Source organism: Scyliorhinus canicula, unplaced genomic scaffold, assembly GCF_902713615.1.
Source record: "Scyliorhinus canicula unplaced genomic scaffold, sScyCan1.1, whole genome shotgun sequence".
NCBI classification, from domain to species: domain Eukaryota; kingdom Metazoa; phylum Chordata; class Chondrichthyes; order Carcharhiniformes; family Scyliorhinidae; genus Scyliorhinus; species Scyliorhinus canicula.
This window is the reverse complement of record NW_024055750.1, coordinates 7501-26716: the sequence shown is the minus strand read 5'-3', so window position 1 is coordinate 26716 and position 19216 is coordinate 7501. Positions and strand designations below refer to the sequence as shown.

Sequence of the window (19216 nt, the reverse complement as noted above, 5' to 3'; positions counted from 1 at the left end):
TTCTTGACCACTCTATCGACCTGCGTTGCCACAGGAAATATGGAGGGAAAAGCCGAGCTCAGTCTTCGGCTCAGTGGAGAAAGGTCGGACAAGCTTCCGAGCCGGCATGGGCAGCTCTCGCAACTGCACCCCCAACGCATGACAGAACGAGAGGAAGACCAACCCTTCGACATTCCATCCTTTATTAAAACATTCACTGAGACTTGACCAAAATGGTCAGGGCGCGAGAAGATAATGCTTACAAAATGGAACATTCTAACAAAAAAAAGAGTCCTTTCTTGGACCTGGAGTGCAACATTCAAATCAGTACCAAGCATCTTAAAATGGGCAATACGGTTTCCAAAGAAATGCTCCCCACCCCCCACGACTGGCGGGTTTGCTGTTCCCGGGCACGCTCCGCAGGGGCAGCCAGGAGGAATCGGCGAGCACCCAGGGTTTAGAGGTTTAAGGAGTAACGGCGCACACCCTGCCTTTCACAGCAACAGACAGAGCTCGACATATTGGGATTACTCTCCTTGCACGCCAGGAAGACGTGCCCGACAGTCTTTCGTGATTCTTCCTGCTCCAAAATATTTTCCAGTTTTTCAGAGCTCCCTCCCCAGTGTCCCCATCAAACGCTCCCAGGACAGGTACAGCACGGGGTTAGATACAGAGTAAAGCTCCCTCTACACTGTCCCCATCAAACGCTCCCAGGACAGGTACAGCACGGGGTTAGATACAGAGTAAAGCTCCCTCTACACTGTCCCCATCAAACACTCCCAGGACAGGTACAGCACGGGGTTAGATACAGAGTAAAGCTCTCTCTACACTGTCCCCATCAACACTCCCAGGACAGGTACAGCACGGGGTTAGATACAGAGTAAAGCTCCCTCCGCACTGTCACCATCAAACACTCCCTGGATGAGTACAGCACAGGGTTAGATACAGAGTAAAGCTCCCTCTATACTGTCTCCATCAAACACTCCCAGGACAGGTACAGCACAGGGTTAGATACAGAGTAAAGCTCATTCTACACTGTCCCCATCAAACACTCCCAGGACAGGTACAGCATGGGGTTAGATACAGAGTAAAGCTCCCTCTACACTGTCCCCATCAAACACTCCCAGGACAGGTACAGCACAGGGTTAGATACAGAGTAAAGCTCCCTCTACACTGTCCCCATCAAACACTCCCAGGACAGGTACAGCACAGGGTTAGATACAGAGTAAAGCTCCCTGTACACTGTTCCCATCAAACACTCCCAGGACAGGTACAGCACAGGGTTAGATACAGAGTAAAGCTCCCTCTACACTGTTCCCATCAAACACTCCCAGGACAGGGACAGCACGGGGTTAGATACAGAGTAAAACTCCCTCTGCACTGTCCCCCATCAAACACTCCCAGGACAGGTACAGCACGGGGTTAGATACAGAGTAAAGCTCCCTCTACACTGTCCCCCATCAACACTCCCAGGACAGGTACAGCACGGGGTTAGATACAGAGTAAAGCTCCCTCTACACTGTCCCCCATCAAACACTCCCAGGACAGGTACAGCACGGGGTTAGATACAGAGTAAAGCTCCCTCTACACTGTCCCCCATCAAACACTCCCAGGACAGGTACAGCACGGGGTTAGATACAGAGTAAAGCTCCCTCTACACTCCTCATCAAACACTCCCAGGACAGGTACAGCACGGGGTTAGATACAGAGTAAAGCTCCCTCTACACTGTCCCCATCGAACACTCCCAGGACAGGTACAGCACAGGGTTAGATACAGAGTAAAGCTCCCTCTACACTGTCCCCCATCAAACACTCCCAGGACAGGTACAGCACGGGGTTAGATACAGAGTAAAGCTCCCTCTACACTGAACCCATCAAACACTCCCAGGACAGGTACAGCACGGGGTTAGATACAGAGTAAAGCTCCCTCTACACTGTCCCCATCAAACACTCCCAGGACAGGTACAGCACGGGGTTAGATACAGAGTAAAGCTCTCTCTACACTGTCCCCATCAAACACTCCCAGGACAGGTACAGCACGGGGTTAGATACAGAGTAAAGCTCCCTCTACACTGTCCCCATCAAACACTCCCAGGACAGGTACAGCACGGGGTTAGATACAGAGTGAAGCTCCCTCTACACTGTCCCCATCAAACACTCCCAAGACAGGTACAGCACGGGGTTAGATACAGAGTAAAGCTCCCTCTACACTGTCCCCATCAAACACTCCCAGGACAGGGGCAGCACGGGGTTAGATACAGAGTAAAGCTCCCTCTACCCTGTCCACATCAAACACTCTGATTGATCCGTGACCCACGTCGGCGAGATCATTACGGCCAGGGTTGAGTCAGAGAGGATGAGAATCCTCGGCCTCCCTGTAAACCTCCACTCAGCAGGGACCTGTGGGTCAGTCTCTCCGTGTGGGTGGGCACTGTGTGTGTGGGGGGTGGGGGGGGGCTGAAATGTGGGTGGCCTCAGTGGGGGGGGGAAGAAGGCGAGCGATTGACGTTGTAATTCCCGTACCAGCCTCCCCGGACAGGCGTCGGAATGTGGCGACTAGGGGCTTTTCACAGTAACTTCATTGAAGCCTACTCGTGACAATAAGCGATTTTCATTTGACAAATGCGTCACGTGTGTGAGAAGATGCCAGCTTGTTCCCGGCGCTCGGGACGCGGCATATGGTATATATTAAAAAAGAAATTGGGTACTCCATGCGTGCCTCAGGGAAGCCCGACCCCACCCACCCCTCGCTACTCCCCCTCAAATCAGGGCGTAAGCAGCGGTAAGGCCCAAAAGCAGAGCTGTGCCCGCCAGCGCTGGCGTGTCTCCGCCGCTGACCCTGACGTTGTAGGCCGCCACCAGCTCTAGCAGTCCGTCCTCGTTGGCCAGGCACTGGTAGAGGCCCCCGCTCGTGGGGGGTTGTCCGCTGAAGAAGAGCGAGCAGGAGCCATCCCTGATGGTGCAATTGAAGTGCTCCTTCTGGTTGTAACTCCACGTGTACACGGCGTGGTAGGACCTGACCGGGCAGGGCAGGTAGAGATAGGCACTCGAGTCCACTGTTAAGTCTTCCGCCTGCTTGTCAAGTGATCGAGTGCCTGAGGAGGGGAAAGAGAAATTGATTCAAATACTTGCCCAACACGTTCGAGTAGGATCCCGACTCTGCACCGCGCGTCTCAACACTTCAAATCGGCCCCAGTGAGAGCAGCACGGGGTTAGATACAGAGTAAATCTCCCTCTATATTGTCCCCATCAAACACTCCCAGGACAGGTACAGCACGGGGTTAGATACAGAGTAAAGCTCCCTCTACACTGTCCCCATCAAACACTCCCGGGACAGGTACAGCACGGGGTTAGATACAGAGTAAAGCTCCCTCTACACTGTCCCCATCAAACACTCCCAGGACAGGTACAGCACGGGGTTAGATACAGAGTAAAGCTCCCTCTACACTGTCCCCATCAAACACTCCCAGGACAGGTACAGCACGGGGTTAGATACAGAGTAAAGCTGCCTCTACACTGTCCCCATCAAACACTCCCAGGACAGGTACAGCACGGGGTTAGATACAGAGTAAAGCTCCCTCTACACTGTCCCCATCAAACACTCCCAGGACAGGTACAGCACGGGGTTAGATACAGAGTAAAGCTACCTCTACACTGTCCCCATCAAACACTCCCAGGACAGGTACAGCACGGGGTTAGATACAGAGTAAAGCTCCCTCTACACTGTCCCCATCAAACACTCCCAGGGCAGGGGCAGCACGGGGTTAGATACAGAGTAAAGCTCCCTCTACACTGTCCCCATCAAACACTCCCAGGACAGGTACAGCACGGGGTTAGATACAGAGTAAAGCTCCCTCTACATTGTCCCCATCAAACACTCCCAGGACAGGTACAGCACTGGGTTAGATACAGAGTAAAGCTCCCTCTGCACTGTCCCCATCAAACACTCCCAGGACAGGGACAGCACGGGGTTAGATACAGAGTAAAGCTCCCTCTATATTGTCCCCATCAAACACTCCCAGGACAGGTACAGCACGGGGTTAGATACAGAGTAAAGCTCCCTCTACACTGTCCCCATCAAACACTCCCCAGGACAGGTACAGCACGGGGTTAGATACAGAGTAAAGCTCCCTCTACACTGTCCCCATCAAACACTCCCAGGACAGGTACAGCACGGGGTTAGATACAGAGTAAAGCTCCCTCTACACTGTCCCCATCAAACACTCCCAGGACAGGGACAGCACAGGGTTAGATACAGAGTAAAGCTCCCTCTACACTGTCCCCATCAAACACTCCCAGGACAGGTACAGCACGGGGTTAGATACAGAGTAAAGCTCCCTCTACACTGTCCCCATCAAACACTCCCAGGACAGGTACAGCACGGGGTTAGATACAGAGTAAGCTCCCTCTACACTGTCCCCATCAAACACTCCCAGGACAGGTACAGCATACAGAGCCGGAATGGCGAGCGGCTCGGAGGGGGAACTTGCAGCTGGGGGTGTTCCCCATGTGACTGCTGCCCCCCCTCGTCCTTCTAGATGGTAGAGGTGGCGGGTTTGGAAGGTGCTGTCGAAGGCGAGTCTCCGCCGTGCGTCTTGTAGACGGTGCACACGGCTGCCGCTGTGCGTCGGGGGGGGGGGGGGGGGTGGAGTGGGTGAATGTTGGTGGTTAGCGTGTCGATTGAGCGGGGCTGCTTAGATAGATTGAGACTTGGTTGGGATTCCCATGACACAGGTGAAAGCCGTGGAACCTCATCATACGGGGGTGAAGGGGGGGGGGGTTGGCAAGAGGGTGCCCGTGGCCTGTGCCATTGGCACCTGAGGGCGTGGCAAATGGGTGGATCAGGGAAGGGAAGGTCAGCGATTGGCACTGTGCCCATGTTCCGTTGGGTAGCCCGGGTCAGCGTCTGTGAAAGAGGTGGGGTTTACCTGGTCCGTCGTAACAAAGGGAGACATTGAGCTCGTCGACATTCTGCAGGATGGCGCTGAAATGGGAAATGAAAGAACAGTAAAGAGACACGTCGCGCTCAGACCGCGTTCCTCCTTGGCAAAGGCGTGTTGCCCAACCAGAACGTCAACCCAGGATGTTTAGGCTTCCTTCTTTACGGGAAAGTACTGTGCTCAGGGAGGGACGGTGAGGATCGCTCCCTCCTTTCAGGCACCCATTGTTTATTTAGTTCTCTCGCTGGCTAGGCCCGGGATTTATTGCCCATCCTTAATTGCCCTATCAAAAGGTGGTGGTGAGCCAATCGATGTCTTACAAATTGAACAATCCATTGGGGTGTCTGTCCAAGACCCCAGCGACGGTTGGGGCCTGGTGTGGGACCGTAATACCCACCCAGGGCTCGGAGATTTGATGCAACTTTACTTGAGCATAAATTCACCTCGTACTTCCAAGACCGAATTTGGCGGCTTTTAAAAAAAAAAAATTCGGTTCAGTCTTTTTCCTGATGGGAGCCCCTCTACTCCGCGGAGACCGGCCAGGCCTTTGGTCATCTTGTTCCGTGCCAGAAAGAGGCGTGGGTCGACGGGGTCGCGGTGCCAGCTGGCCAGACCAGAGGAGGGAGGACGGTGAGCGAGGATTCTTGTCGGGCGAGGCGGCACTAGACTGTTTGTTGGCCCAGCTTGCAGAGAGGCTGAGGTCCCTAAATAAATGTATGGTTTGTTTAGTTAGGGGAGGGGGAGAGCCTGGTCAAGGGCAGTGTATCGGGGCCTACCTCTCGTTCCTGTTCGCAGCCTCGGCAACGGGCACGCACATCTCGGCCGCTTGGTCCCACCCGCAGTAGGGGTCTCTGGCCGCGACGCACTGCTGACAGCTGTTCCCGTAGGCCTCGCAGTCCGCCAGCGGCAGCCGGACAGTCTCCAGCGGGGTCCCGACGAAGAGATGGCCCTGAAAGGAACGAAGCACAAGAGAGTTAGCGCCTCGCGTCCGCCGCACAATACGGCCGTCGGCGCCTTCTGCAACCAGTACATTTGCAAAGCAGCGCGGGCAGAGTGGGGGGAAAAGCGGGACAAAACGGGGCAGTACATCGTCCCGGTTCTTGCCCCTGTGATGCTCGGGCGGCCGCGTCGCAAGTCGGCTTTACATTAACGCTGCAGTGAAGTTACTGTGAAAATCCTGAACGTTCCTTGAATCACCCGTGGGCTTAAGTGGGCACTGCCTCACGAGTGTGCCTCAGTGCCAACCCCAGCCACCCCCGAGGGAGTTGCCGATCTGAGTATTACCGTGACGGAGTCCAGGGTTATGGCGGAGACGGGAGCTTCATTCTTGAAGGGGCTGATCTCAGAAACGATGAAGACCTTCCCGTTGCTGTGCAGAACCTTATGGATCTTCCCATTCCCTGGGAAAGGAAGCCAGAAAAAGCAAATTAGCGGCCCCCCTCATCGACACGCGCAAGGAAAACGATCTCTCTCGGAGGCCCAACACCTACCCATGCCGAGGAACAAGACCGGGTAGAGGTTGCGGTTGACAGCCTGGACTCTGGTCGCGGTCACCCTGGTGTAGTTTCCCTGCTTAATGAAGTAGAGGGGGCGCTCGTCGATGGGTTGGATGGACTCCTCAATCTCCGGGTAGTTCCGAATGGTCGTCAGCACGTTTCTCGGGATAGTGCTGGTGGTGCACTGTTGGGGGGGGGGGGGGGGGGGGGAGAGATCAGACGGGCATATCAAAACCGGCCTGGAGATGATCGAAAACATTTCAGCCATGATAGAATGGCGGAGCAGACTCAATGGGCCGAGTGGCCTAATTCTGCTCCTATATCTTATGGTCTTATGATTAGATTCCAGTCTCTAACTCACTCCCGGGTATCTGTTATTCTATATATAAACCATCCCGAACCGTCGATTAGATTCCAGTCTGTAACTCACTCCCGGGTATCTGTTATTCTATATATAAACCAACCCGAACCCCTCGATTAGATTCCAGTCTGTAACTCACTCCCGGGTATCTGTTATTCTATATATAAACCATCCCGAACCCCTCGATTAGATTCCAGTCTGTAACTCACTCCCGGGTATCTGTTATTCTATATATAAACCACCCTGAACCCCTCGATTAGATTCCAGTCTGTAACTCACTCCCGGGTATCTGTTATTCTATATATAAACCACCCCGAACCCCTCGATTAGATTCCAGTCTGTAACTCACTCCCAGGTATCTGTTATTCTATATATAAACCACCCTGACCCCTCGATTAGATTCCAGTCTGTAACTCACTCCCGGGTATCTGTTATCCTATATATAAACCGCCCTGAACCCCTCGATTAGATTCCAGTCTGTAACTCACTCCCGGGTATCTGTTATTCTATATATAAACCACCCTGAACCCCTCGATTAGATTCCAGTCTGTAACACACTCCCGGGTATCGGTTATTCTATACATAAACCACCCCAACCCCTCGATTAGATTCCAGTCTGTAACTCACTCCCGGGTATCTGTTATTCTATATATAAACCACACCGAACCCCTCGATTAGATTCCAGTCTGTAACTCACTCCCGGGTATCTGTTATTCTATATATAAACCACCCCAAACCCCTTGATTAGATTCCAGTCTGTAACTCATTCCCGGGTATCTGTTATTCTATATATAAACCATCCTGAACCCCTCGATTAGATTCCAGTCTGTAACTCACTCCCGGGTATCTGTTATTCTATATATAAACCACCCTGAACCCCTCGATTAGATTCCAATCTGTAACACACTCCCGGGTATCGGTTATTCTATACATAAACCACCCCTAACCCCTCGATTAGATTCCAGTCTGTAACTCACTCCCGGGTATCTGTTATTCTATATATAAACCACACCGAACCCCTCGATTAGATTCCAGTCTGTAACTCACTCCCGGGTATCTGTTATTCTATATATAAACCACCCTGAACCCCTCGATTAGATTCCAGTCTGTAACTCACTCCCGGGTATCTGTTATTCTATATATAATCCATCCAGAACCCCTCGATTAGATTCCAGTCTGTAACTCACTCCCGGGTATCTGTTATTCTATATATAAACCACCCCGAACCCCTCGATTAGATTCCAGTCAGTAACTCACTCCCGGGTATCTGTTATTCTATATATAAACCACCCCGAACCCCTCGATTAGATTCCAGTCCGTAACTCACTCCCGGGTATCTGTTATTCTATATATAAACCACCCCGAACCCCTCGATTAGATTCCAGTCTGTAACTCACTCCCGGGTATCTGTTATTCTATATATAAACCACCCCGAACCCCTCGATTAGATTCCAGTCTGTAACTCACTCCCGGGTATCTGTTATTCTATATATAAACCATCCCAAACCCCTCCATTAGATTCCAGTCTGTAACTCACTCCCGGGTATCTGTTATTCTATATATAAACCATCCCGAACCCCTCGATTAGATTCCAGTCTGTAACTCACTCCTGGATATCTGTTATTCTATATATAAACCACCCCGAACCCCTCGATTAGATTCCAGTCTGTAACTCACTCCCGGGTATCTGTTATTCTATATATAAACCACCCCGAACCCCTCGATTAGATTCCAGTCTGTAACTCACTCCCGGGTATCAGTTATTTTATATATAAACCACCCCGAACCCCTCGATTAGATTCCAGTCTGTAACTCACTCCCGGGTATCTGTTATTCTATATATAAACCATCCCGAACCCCTCGATTAGATTCCAGCCTGTAACTCACTCCCGGGTATCTGTTATTCTATATATAAACCATCCCGAACCCCTCGATTAGATTCCAGCCTGTAACTCACTCCCGGGTATCTGTTATACTATATATAAACCACCTTGAACCCCTCGATTAGATTCCAGTCTGTAAATCACTACCGGGTATCTGTTATTCTATATATAAACCACCCCGAACCCCTCGATTAGATTCCAGTCTGTAACTCACTCCCGGGTATCTGTTATTCTATATATAAACCACCCCGAACCCCTCGATTAGATTCCAGTCTGTAACTCACTCCCGGGTATCTGTTATTCTATATATAAACCACCCCGAACCCCTCGATTAGATTCCAGTCTGTAACTCACTCCCTGGTATCTGTTATTCTATATATAAACCACCCCGAACCCCTTGATTAGATTCCAGTCTGTAACTCACTCCCGGGTATCTGTTATTCTATATATAAACCACCCCGAACCCCTCGATTAGATTCCAGTCTGTAACTCACTCCCGGGTATCTGTTATTCTATATATAAACCACCCCGAACCCCTCGATTAGATTCCAGTCTGTAACCCACTCCCGGGTATCTGTTATTCTATATATAAACCACCCCGAACCCCTCGATTAGATTCCAGTCTGTAACTCACTCCCGGGTATCTGTTATTCTATATATAAACCACCCCGAACCCCTCGATTAGATTCCAGTCTGTAACTCACTCCCGGGTATCTGTTATTCTATATATAAACCACCCCGAACCCCTCGATTAGATTCCAGTCTGTAACTCACTCCCTGGTATCTGTTATTCTATATATAAACCACCCCGAACCCCTTGATTAGATTCCAGTCTGTAACTCACTCCCGGGTATCTGTTATTCTATATATAAACCACCCCGAACCCCTCGATTAGATTCCAGTCTGTAACTCACTCCCGGGTATCTGTTATTCTATATATAAACCACCCGAACCCCTCGATTAGATTCCAGTCTGTAACCCACTCCCGGGTATCTGTTATTCTATATATAAACCACCCGAACCCCTCGATTAGATTCCAGTCTGTAACTCACTCCGGGTATCTGTTATTCTATATATAAACCACCCCGAACCCCTCGATTAGATTCCAGTCGAACATTTTGAATGCCTCTTGCAACCATTTTGCTCGAGTCACAGGAGAATCTCAATCCCGCGCCGCACTCCCTTCCATACCTTCCCTGGCCTCTGATTTCCTGGGAGGCTGCCGGTGAAACCTTTCAGCTTGGGCGTTTTAAACGCCGAGTCGATATTCGCTTGTGCGTAGGCACAGATCGCTGTGCAGTTCCTGTCGGCAAAACAGAACGTCGGCAAGTCAGCGCAGTGATCTCGCATTGCGCGACCATGCCTCTCTTTGTGTGGGGACAGGCGTCGCGTTGGGCATCAAAATGGCTCTCCGCTTCTGCCAACCCCTGTCTAGAATCTTACCGGGGGGGTGGGGGGGAGGGCATGGAAATTACGGCAAGTAATTCGGAAAGTGGGCAGCACGGTGGCGCAGTGGGTTAGCCCTGCTGCCTCACGGCGCCGAGGTCCCAGGTTCGATCCCGGCTCTGGGTCACCGTCCGTGTGGAGTTTGCACGTTCTCCCCGTGTCTGCGTGGGTTTCGCTCCCCACAACCCAAAGATGCGCAGGGGTAGGTGGATTGGCCGTGCTAAATTGCCCCTTAATTGGGAAAGAGAATGAATTAGAACATAGAACATAGAACAGTACAGCACAGAACAGGCCCTTCGGCCCTCGATGTTGTGCCGAGCCATGATCACCCTACTCAAACCCACGTATCCACCCCATACCCGTAACCCAACAACACCCCTTAACCTTACTTTTTAGGACACTACGGGCAATTTAGCACGGACAATCCACCTAACCCGCACATCTTTGGACTGTGGGGGGAAACCGGAGCACCCGGAGGAAACCCACGCACACAGGGGGAGGACGTGCAGACTCCACACAGACAGTGACCCAGCCGGGAATCGAACCTGGGACCCTGGAGCTGTGAAGCATTTATGCTAACCACCATGCTACCGTGCTGCCCCAAATTGGGGCTGGTTTAGCTCACTAGGGGCTGGTTTAGCTCACTCGGCTAAATCGCTGGCTTTTAAAGCGGACCAAGGCAGGCCAGCAGCGCGGTTCGATTCCCGTACCAGCCTCCCCGGACAGGCGCCGGAATGTGGCGACTAGGGGCTTTTCACAGTAACGGCCTACTCGTGACAATAAGCGATTTTCATTTCATTCATTTCAAATTTATTTTTTTAATTATAAAAGTAATTCTGGAAGTGTTATGCCCCCCCCACAAGAGGCACGGGGTGGGGTGGGGTGGGGGTGAGGAACCGTTGTCGATCTCCCCGTCGGACACGCGGAGTATGGCCTTCCCAGACCGGGGTCAGAGGTCACCCAGATGGAACTGGCAAGAACTGCGCTCGGAGCCTTGAGCAGAACATTGTGTAGATCGAATAAACCCCCCCCCCCCCCCACCCCTGCTTCCTCCCTCGGGACTTGACACTCACCAGAGGTTGGAGAAGATTCCGTACACCGTCCCCTTCCGGGCGTCACTTCCCGCCGGGAGGACAAAGCTGTCCACAATCTTGTTGAAATACTTTGATTCGGTCGGGTAGCCACACACCAGCCGAGCCTTAAGGAAGGTCGTCCACGAATCGTGAGCAGCCTTCGACGCCCCGTCATCGACCTGGAGGGGGGGGGGGGGGGGGGGGGTACACCACAGGGAAAGTAAAGGCAGCTGATCTCGCGGGGTCTTGCTGTGCGCAAATACGGGTCCGTGGCTGCATTGATGCATTTCGAAAAGGACACAGGCTGGCTGTATTGATGGAGTTTGTAATGGACAGAGGCTCCTGATGTGTTATCTGTGTTGGTCTAACACCGACTGCAACTGGATGCAGTAAAATGAGAAACAGGCTTCCGACACAGGAGACGGTCCAACACTGTTTGATTGAACCTGTCACTGTCATCTCTGGGCTAAATCGCTGGCTTTTAAAGCGGACCAAGGCAGGCCAGCAGCACGGTTCGATTCCCGTACCAGCCTCCCCGGACAGGCGCCGGAATGTGGCGACTAGGGGCTTTTCACAGTAACTTCATTGAAGCCTACTCGTGACAATAAGCGATTTTCATTTCATTTCATTTTCATAATCTGCTGTGGGCTGACTCTCTATTAACCTAACGCATAACCTCCTCCTGGCTTGACCAGACTAGCTCTCTATCACATGGTGACGATGTTCATTGGCCTGTGCACTGTGACTATCTCCCTGGCCGTGTCCTGTGAGAGAGGGAGAGCCTCAATGCCCTGTGGGCTTGATAGTGGTGGTGTCCTGTCTGCTGATTGGTTGTTCTGTGTCGTGTGTGTTCATTGGTTATCCTGTGTGTTGATCACGGCCTATCTGCATCTCATTATATACATGAGTGGATATTATGACTTTGTCTGGCTGTAATGATGGGGTTTGTAATGGACAGAGGCTCCGGGCTGTAATGATGGGGTTTGTAATGGACAGAGGCTCCTGGCTGTATTGATGGGGTTTGTAATGGACAGAGGCTCCTGGCTGTATTGATGCAGTTTGTAATGGACAGAGGCTCCGGGCTGTAATGATGGGGTTTGTAATGGACAGAGGCTCCTGGCTGTATTGATGGGGTTTGTAATGGACAGAGGCTCCTGGCTGTATTGATGCAGTTTGTAATGGACAGAGGCTCCTGGCTGTATTGATGCAGTTTGTAATGGATAGAGGCTCCTGGCTGTATTGATGGGGTTTGTAATGGATAGAGGCTCCTGTCTGTATTGATGCAGTTTGTAATGGATAGAGGCTCCTGGCTGTATTGATGCAGTTTGTAATGGACAGAGGCTCCTGGCTGTAATGATGGGGTTTGTAATGGACAGAGGCTCCTGGCTGTATTGATGCAGTTTGTAATGGACAGAGGCTCCGGGCTGTATTGATGGGGTTTGTAATGGACAGAGGCTCCTGGCTGTATTGATGCAGTTTGTAATGGACAGAGGCTCCTGGCTGTATTGATGCAGTTTGTAATGGACAGAGGCTCCGGGCTGTATTGATGCAGTTTGTAATGGACAGAGGCTCCGGGCTGTATTGATGCAGTTTGTAATGGATAGAGGCTCCGGGCTGTATTGATGCAGTTTGTAATGGATAGAGGCTCCTGGCTGTATTGATGCAGTTTGTAATAGATAGAGGCTCCTGTCTGTATTGATGGGGTTTGTAATAGACAGAGGCTCCTGGCTGTATTGATGCAGTTTGTAATGGACAGAGGCTCCGGGCTGTAATGATGGGGTTTGTAATGGACAGAGGCTCCTGGCTGTATTGATGGGGTTTGTAATGGACAGAGGCTCCTGGCTGTATTGATGCAGTTTGTAATGGACAGAGGCTCCTGGCTGTATTGATGCAGTTTGTAATGGATAGAGGCTCCTGGCTGTATTGATGGGGTTTGTAATGGATAGAGGCTCCTGTCTGTAATGATGGGGTTTGTAATGGACAGAGGCTCCTGGCTGTATTGATGGAGTTTGTAATGGACAGAGGCTCCTGGCTGTATTGATGCAGTTTGTAATGGACAACGGCTCCTGGCTGTATTGATGGGGTTTGTAATGAACAGAGGCTCCTGGCTGTACTGATGGAGTTTGTAATGGATAGAGGCTCCGGGCTGTATTGATGGAGTTTGTAATGGATAGAGGCTCCGGGCTGTATTGATGGAGTTTGTAATGGACAGAGGCTCCTGGCTGTATTGATGCAGTTTGTAATGGACAGAGGCTCCAGGCTGTATTAATGGGGTTTGTAATGGACAGAGGCTCCTGGCTGTACTGATGGGGTTTGTAATGGACAGAGGCTCCTGGCTGTATTAATGGGATTTGTAATGGACAGAGGCTCCTGTCTGTATTGATGGAGTTTGTAATGGACAGAGGCTCCTGGCTGTATTGATGGGGTTTGTAATGGACAGAGGCTCCTGGCTGTACTGATGGGGTTTGTAATGGACAGAGACTCCTGGCTGTATTGATGGGGTTTGTAATAGACAGAGGCTCCGGGCTGTATTGATGGGGTTTGTAATAGACAGAGGCTCCTGGCTGTATTGATGGGGTTTGTAATGGACAGAGTCTCCTGGCTGTATTGATGGGGTTTGTAATGGACAGAGGCTCTTGACTGTATTGATACAGTTTATAATGGACAGAGGTTCCTGGCTGTATTGATGGGGTTTGTAATGGACAGAGGCTCCGGGCTGTATTGATGCAGTTTGTAATGGACAGAGGCTCCGGGCTGTATTGATGGGGTTTGTAATGGACAGAGGCTCCTGGCTGTATTGATGGAGTTTGTAATGGACAGAGGCTCCTGGCTGTAATGATGGGGTTTGTAATGGACAGAGGCTCCTGGCTGTATTGATGGGGTTTGTAATGGACAGCGGCTCCTGGCTGTAATGATGGGGTTTGTAATGGACAGAGGCTCCTGGCTATATTGATGGAGTTTGTAATGGGCAGTTCCTTTCTGTATTGATGGGGTTTGTAATGGACAGAGGGTCCTGGCTGTATTGATGCAGTTTGTAATGGATAGAGGGTCCTGGCTGTATTGATGGGGTTTGTAATGGACAGAGGCTCCTGTCTGTATTGATGCAGTTTGTAATGGATAGAGGGTCCTGGCTGTATTGATGCAGTTTGTAATGGATAGAGGGTTCTGGCTGTACTGATGGGGTTTGTAATGGACAGAGGCTCCTGGCTGTATTGATGGAGTTTGTAATGGACAGAGGCTCCTGGCTGTATTGATGGAGTTTGTAATGGACAGAGGCTCCTGGCTGTATTGATGCAGTTTGTAATGGACAACGGCTCCTGGCTGTATTGATGGGGTTTGTAATGAACAGAGGCTCCTGGCTGTACTGATGGAGTTTGTAATGGACAGAGGCTCCTGTCTGTATTGATGGGGTTTGTAATGGACAGAGGCTCCTGTCTGTATTGATGGAGTTTGTAATGGACAGAGGCTCCTGGCTGTAATGATGGGGTTTGTAATGGACAGAGGCTCCGGGCTGTAATGATGGGGTTTGTAATGGACAGAGGCTCCTGGCTGTATTGATGGGGTTTGTAATGGACAGAGACTCCAAACCCAAGCTCTCGTTGCGCGCTGGACCGATGGATTTTGCGCTCAACCTTACCTTGCACACCCGTCCGACGCGGGACTTGAACGGATCGCCTTCCAGAGCCCCGCTGCCCTCAGCCTCGCTAAAGAAAAAGTAAATCTCGTCCATGCTGCTGTCTTCTGCTTTAATCCACGCCGAGCCCACGTAGCTCGGATCTAAGGGGAGAAGCAGCATATTGAAACCCTCAGTCCAGGCTGTTGATTGATTACAGTCCACATTAACCCCCCACCCCTCCGGTCTTCTGCCCAGAACCTGCGGAGTCGCCCTCAGTAAGCTCCGGCTCACACCGTGCTCCTGTAAAGCCGCCGTTCCATCTGTTCTGTTTGGGGACATTTGGCCCAGGCAGCTCAGCAAACTCACCAGGTCATTGCTGACACTCTCTGCTCCGCAATACTCACTCTGAAGCCATTTGTCTTCGGTCTTCAAGTTCTTCAGCCTTCCGTAGGTCCGCTGTATCGCCCCACTGCCGTCGATGGTGTCGCTCATCGCAGAGTATATGTTTCCCTCTGTGGCCAAGAGGCAGGAAACAGTTGTTAATGGATCCGACTGGCTCTCCACCATCGCCCAGTTAATTAGTAAGCGTTTAGCGGCATCCTATCACACTGACCCATGGATCAGACCCCTTCCCCTTCACTCCCATTGTGCACAATCCCAATGGATCAAACCCCTTCCCATTCACTCCCATTGTCCGCAATCCCAATGGATCAAACCCCTTCCCATTCACTCCCATTGTCCACAATCCCAATGGATCAACCCCCTTCCCGTTCACTCCCATTGTCCGCAATCCCAATGGATCAAACCCCTTCCCGTTCACTCCCATTGCACACAATCCCAATGGATCAGACCCCTTCCCGTTCACTCCCATTGTACACAATCCCAATGGATCAAACCCATTCCCGTTCACTCCCATTGTGCACAATCCCTATGGATCAAACCCCTTCCCATTCACTCCCATTGTACACAATCCCAATGGACTCAGACCCCTTCCCGTTCACTCCCATTGTACACAATCCCAATGGACTCAGACCCCTTCCCGTTCACTCCCATTGTACACAATCCCAATGGATCAAACCCCTTCCCGTTCTCTCCCATTGTCCACAATCCCAATGGATCAAGCCCCTTCCCGTTCACTCCCATTGTACACAATCCCAATGGATCAAACCCCCTCCCGTTCACTCCCATTGTCCACAATCCCAATGGATCAAACCCCTTCCCGTTCACTCCCATTGTGCACAATCCCAATGGATCAAACTCCTTCCCATTCACTCCCATTGTACACAATCCCAATGGATCATACCCCTTCCCGTTCACTCCCACTGTCAACAATCCCAATGGATCAAACCCCTTCCCGTTCACTCCCATTGTACACAATCCCAATGGATCAAACCCCTTCCAGTTCACTCTCACTGTACACAATCCCAATGGATCAAACCCCTTCCCGTTCACTCCCACTGTACACAATCCCAATGGATCAAACCCCTTCCCGTTCACTCCCATTGTGCACAATCCCAATGGATCAACCCCCTTCCCGTTCACTCCCATTGTACACAATCCCAATGGATCAAACCTCTTCCAGTTCACTCTCACTGTACACAATCCCAATGGATCAAACCCCTTCCCGTTCACTCCCATTGTACACAATCCCAATGGATCAAACCCCTTCCAGTTCACTCTCACTGTACACAATCCCAATGGATCAAACCCCTTCCCGTTCACTCCCACTGTACACAATCCCAATGGATCAAGCCCCTTCCCGTTCACTCCCATTGTATACAATCCCAATGGGTCAAACTCCCTCCCGTTCACTCCCATTGTGCACAATCCCAATGGATCCATCCCCTTTCCATTCACTCCCATTGTACACAATCCCAATGGATCAAACCCCCTCCCGTTCACTCCCATTGTGCACAATCCCAATGGATCCATCCCCTTTCCATTCACTCCCATTGTCCACAATCCCAATGGATCAAACCCCTTCCCGTTCACTCCCATTGTCCACAATTCCAATGGATCAAACCCCTTCCCATTCACCCGCACTGTGCACAATCCCAATAGACCCAGACGGATATTCCAACAGTGCAGTACTCCCTCAGCACTGCACCCAAGGGTGCCAGCCTGGATTGTGTGCTCAAGTCTCTGGAGTGAAGGCACAACCTTCCGACCCAGCGAGGGGCCCTAGCATCGAACCCCCCCCCCCCCGAGATCAACAAATCCAGCCCGGCCCAGTGATGGCAGTAAGGCACCCACAGGGCGGGGGGAAAACAGCCGAGATATCCCCTCTCGCTATCATACTGACCAACTGTGATGGTGACAGGACGTTGAAATGGCGACGGGGGCGAGATCCCCTTGCCATCCTTCACAAGCTCGTGCCCCTCGATGTCGCTTGCCAGATAGCTGGCATTGTTACGCTGTAAAAAAAGAGATAGAAAGGAGTGGCCGGCAGCTATTTGATAAACACTCATTTCTTAAAGGTACACTCACTGCAGCTATTTGATAAACACCCATTTCTTAAAGGTACACTCACTGCAGCTATTTGATAAACGCCCATTTCTGAAAGGTACACTCACTGCAGCTATTTGATAAACACCCATTTCTTAAAGATACACCCACTGCAGCTATTTGATAAACACCCGTTACTGAAAGGTATACTCACTGCAGCTATTTGATAAACACCCATTTCTTAAAGATACACCCACTGCAGCTATTTGATAAACACCCATTACTGAAAGGTACACTCACTGCAGCTATTTGATAAACACCCATTACTGAAAGGTACACTCACTGCAGCTATTTGATAAACACCCATTTCTTAAAGGTACACCCACTGCAGCTATTTGATAAACACCCGTTACTGAAAGGTATACTCACTGCAGCTATTTGATAAACACCCATTTCTTAAAGGTACACCCACTGCAGCTATTTGATAAACACCCATTACTGAAAGGTACACTCACTGCAGCTATTTGATAAACACCCATTTCTTAAAGATACACCCACTGCAGCTATTTGATAAACACCCATTTCTGAAAGGTACACCCACTGCAGCTATTTGATAAACACCCGTTACTAAAAGGTACTCCCACATGTCAACACCCCCCCACCCCCCCCACCCCCCACACACACAAACACACACAGCAATGTGGTTGACCCTTAGCCGCCCGTCTGGAATGGCCCGAGCCGTTACCCACACTTCGAGGGGATGGGCAGCGAACGCGGGAGCCCTCGCCCAGCGACCCCCCCCCCCATGGCAGAATTAAGAACACTAGAGCCTGTGCATCGCCGCTGACTCGGGACAGGTTTCAAAGCTGACCAAAGTAAGAGCGGCTCTTTACCAGAAACCAGCAGGTGGGGTTCTCGGCGTGCGTGCCGCAGACGATGATGGTGCTGCTGTTGAGTCGCTGGATCACCGTGATCACGTTCTTGCAGATGTCCTGCGGAAGGAGAGCCAACGGTGAGCGTTGCAAGAAGGGCCGACAGCCGCGAGCCCACGCGGTTTGCCTGCGCTGCCAACCCAGAGCCCACGCCGTTTGCCTGCGCTGCCAACCCAGACGCCCACGCCGTTTGCCTGCGCTGCCAACCCAGAGCCCACGCTGTTTGCCTGCGCTGCCAACCCAGAGCCCACGCTGTTTGCCTGCGCTGCCAACCCAGAGCCCACGCCGTTTGCCCGCGCTGCCAACCCAGAGCCCACGCCGTTTGCCTGCGCTGCCAACCCAGACGCCCATCGAGTCTGCTCCGCCGTTCAAGGATTTATTTAGTTATTTTTTAATAAATTTACGAGTACCCAATTCATTTTTTTCCAATTAAGGGGCAATTTAGCGCGGCCAATCCACCTACCCTGCACATCTTTGGGGTTGTGGGGGCGAAACCCACGCAGACACGGAGAGAATGTGCAAACTCCACACGGACAGTGACCCAGAGCCGGGATCGAACCTGGGACCTCGGCGCCGTGAGGCTGTAGGGCTAACCCACTGCCCCACTGTGCTGCCCCGCCATTCAATCATTGGTGATATTTTCCCATCCCCATTCTCCTGCCTTCTCCCCATAACCCCTGATCCCCTTATTAATCAAGACCCTCTCTATCTCTGTCTGAAAGACACTCAGTGATTTGGCCTCCACGGCCTTCTGCGGCAAAGAGTTCCACAGATTCACCAGCCTCTGGCTGAAGAAATTCCTCCTCATCTCTGTTTTAAAGGATCGTCCCTTTAGTCTGAGATGGTGCCCTCTGCTTCTAGTCTCTCCGACAAGTGGAAACATCCTCTCCTCGTCCACTCTATCCAGGCCTCGCAGTATCCTGTAAGTTTCAATAAGATCCCCCCTCATCCTTCTAAACTCCCAACGAGTACAGACCCAGAGTCCTCAACCGTTCCTCATACGACAAGCTCTTCATTCCAGGGATCATTCTTGTGAACCTCATCT

The 19216-nt window shown here is 51.3% G+C and overlaps 1 protein-coding gene across 1 annotated transcript in view; it reads right to left on the bottom strand.

Annotated features, from left to right (window-relative positions):
* Positions 1 to 2473: 2473 nt before the first annotated feature.
* The window catches only part of LOC119960903 (semaphorin-7A-like), a 19721-nt gene continuing 2978 nt past the window's right edge, over positions 2474 to 19216 (bottom strand). The window contains exons 2-12 of the mRNA XM_038788478.1: positions 18133 to 18231; positions 17097 to 17208; positions 15199 to 15306; positions 14816 to 14955; positions 11179 to 11357; positions 9851 to 9962; positions 6410 to 6599; positions 6204 to 6319; positions 5696 to 5868; positions 4908 to 4963; positions 2474 to 3074 (exon numbers count right to left, since the gene is read on the bottom strand). Coding sequence (XP_038644406.1) covers positions 2740 to 3074; positions 4908 to 4963; positions 5696 to 5868; positions 6204 to 6319; positions 6410 to 6599; positions 9851 to 9962; positions 11179 to 11357; positions 14816 to 14955; positions 15199 to 15306; positions 17097 to 17208; positions 18133 to 18231 — 1620 coding nt within the window. The 3' untranslated portion in view covers positions 2474 to 2739. The remainder of the gene's footprint in view (positions 3075 to 4907; positions 4964 to 5695; positions 5869 to 6203; positions 6320 to 6409; positions 6600 to 9850; positions 9963 to 11178; positions 11358 to 14815; positions 14956 to 15198; positions 15307 to 17096; positions 17209 to 18132; positions 18232 to 19216) is intronic.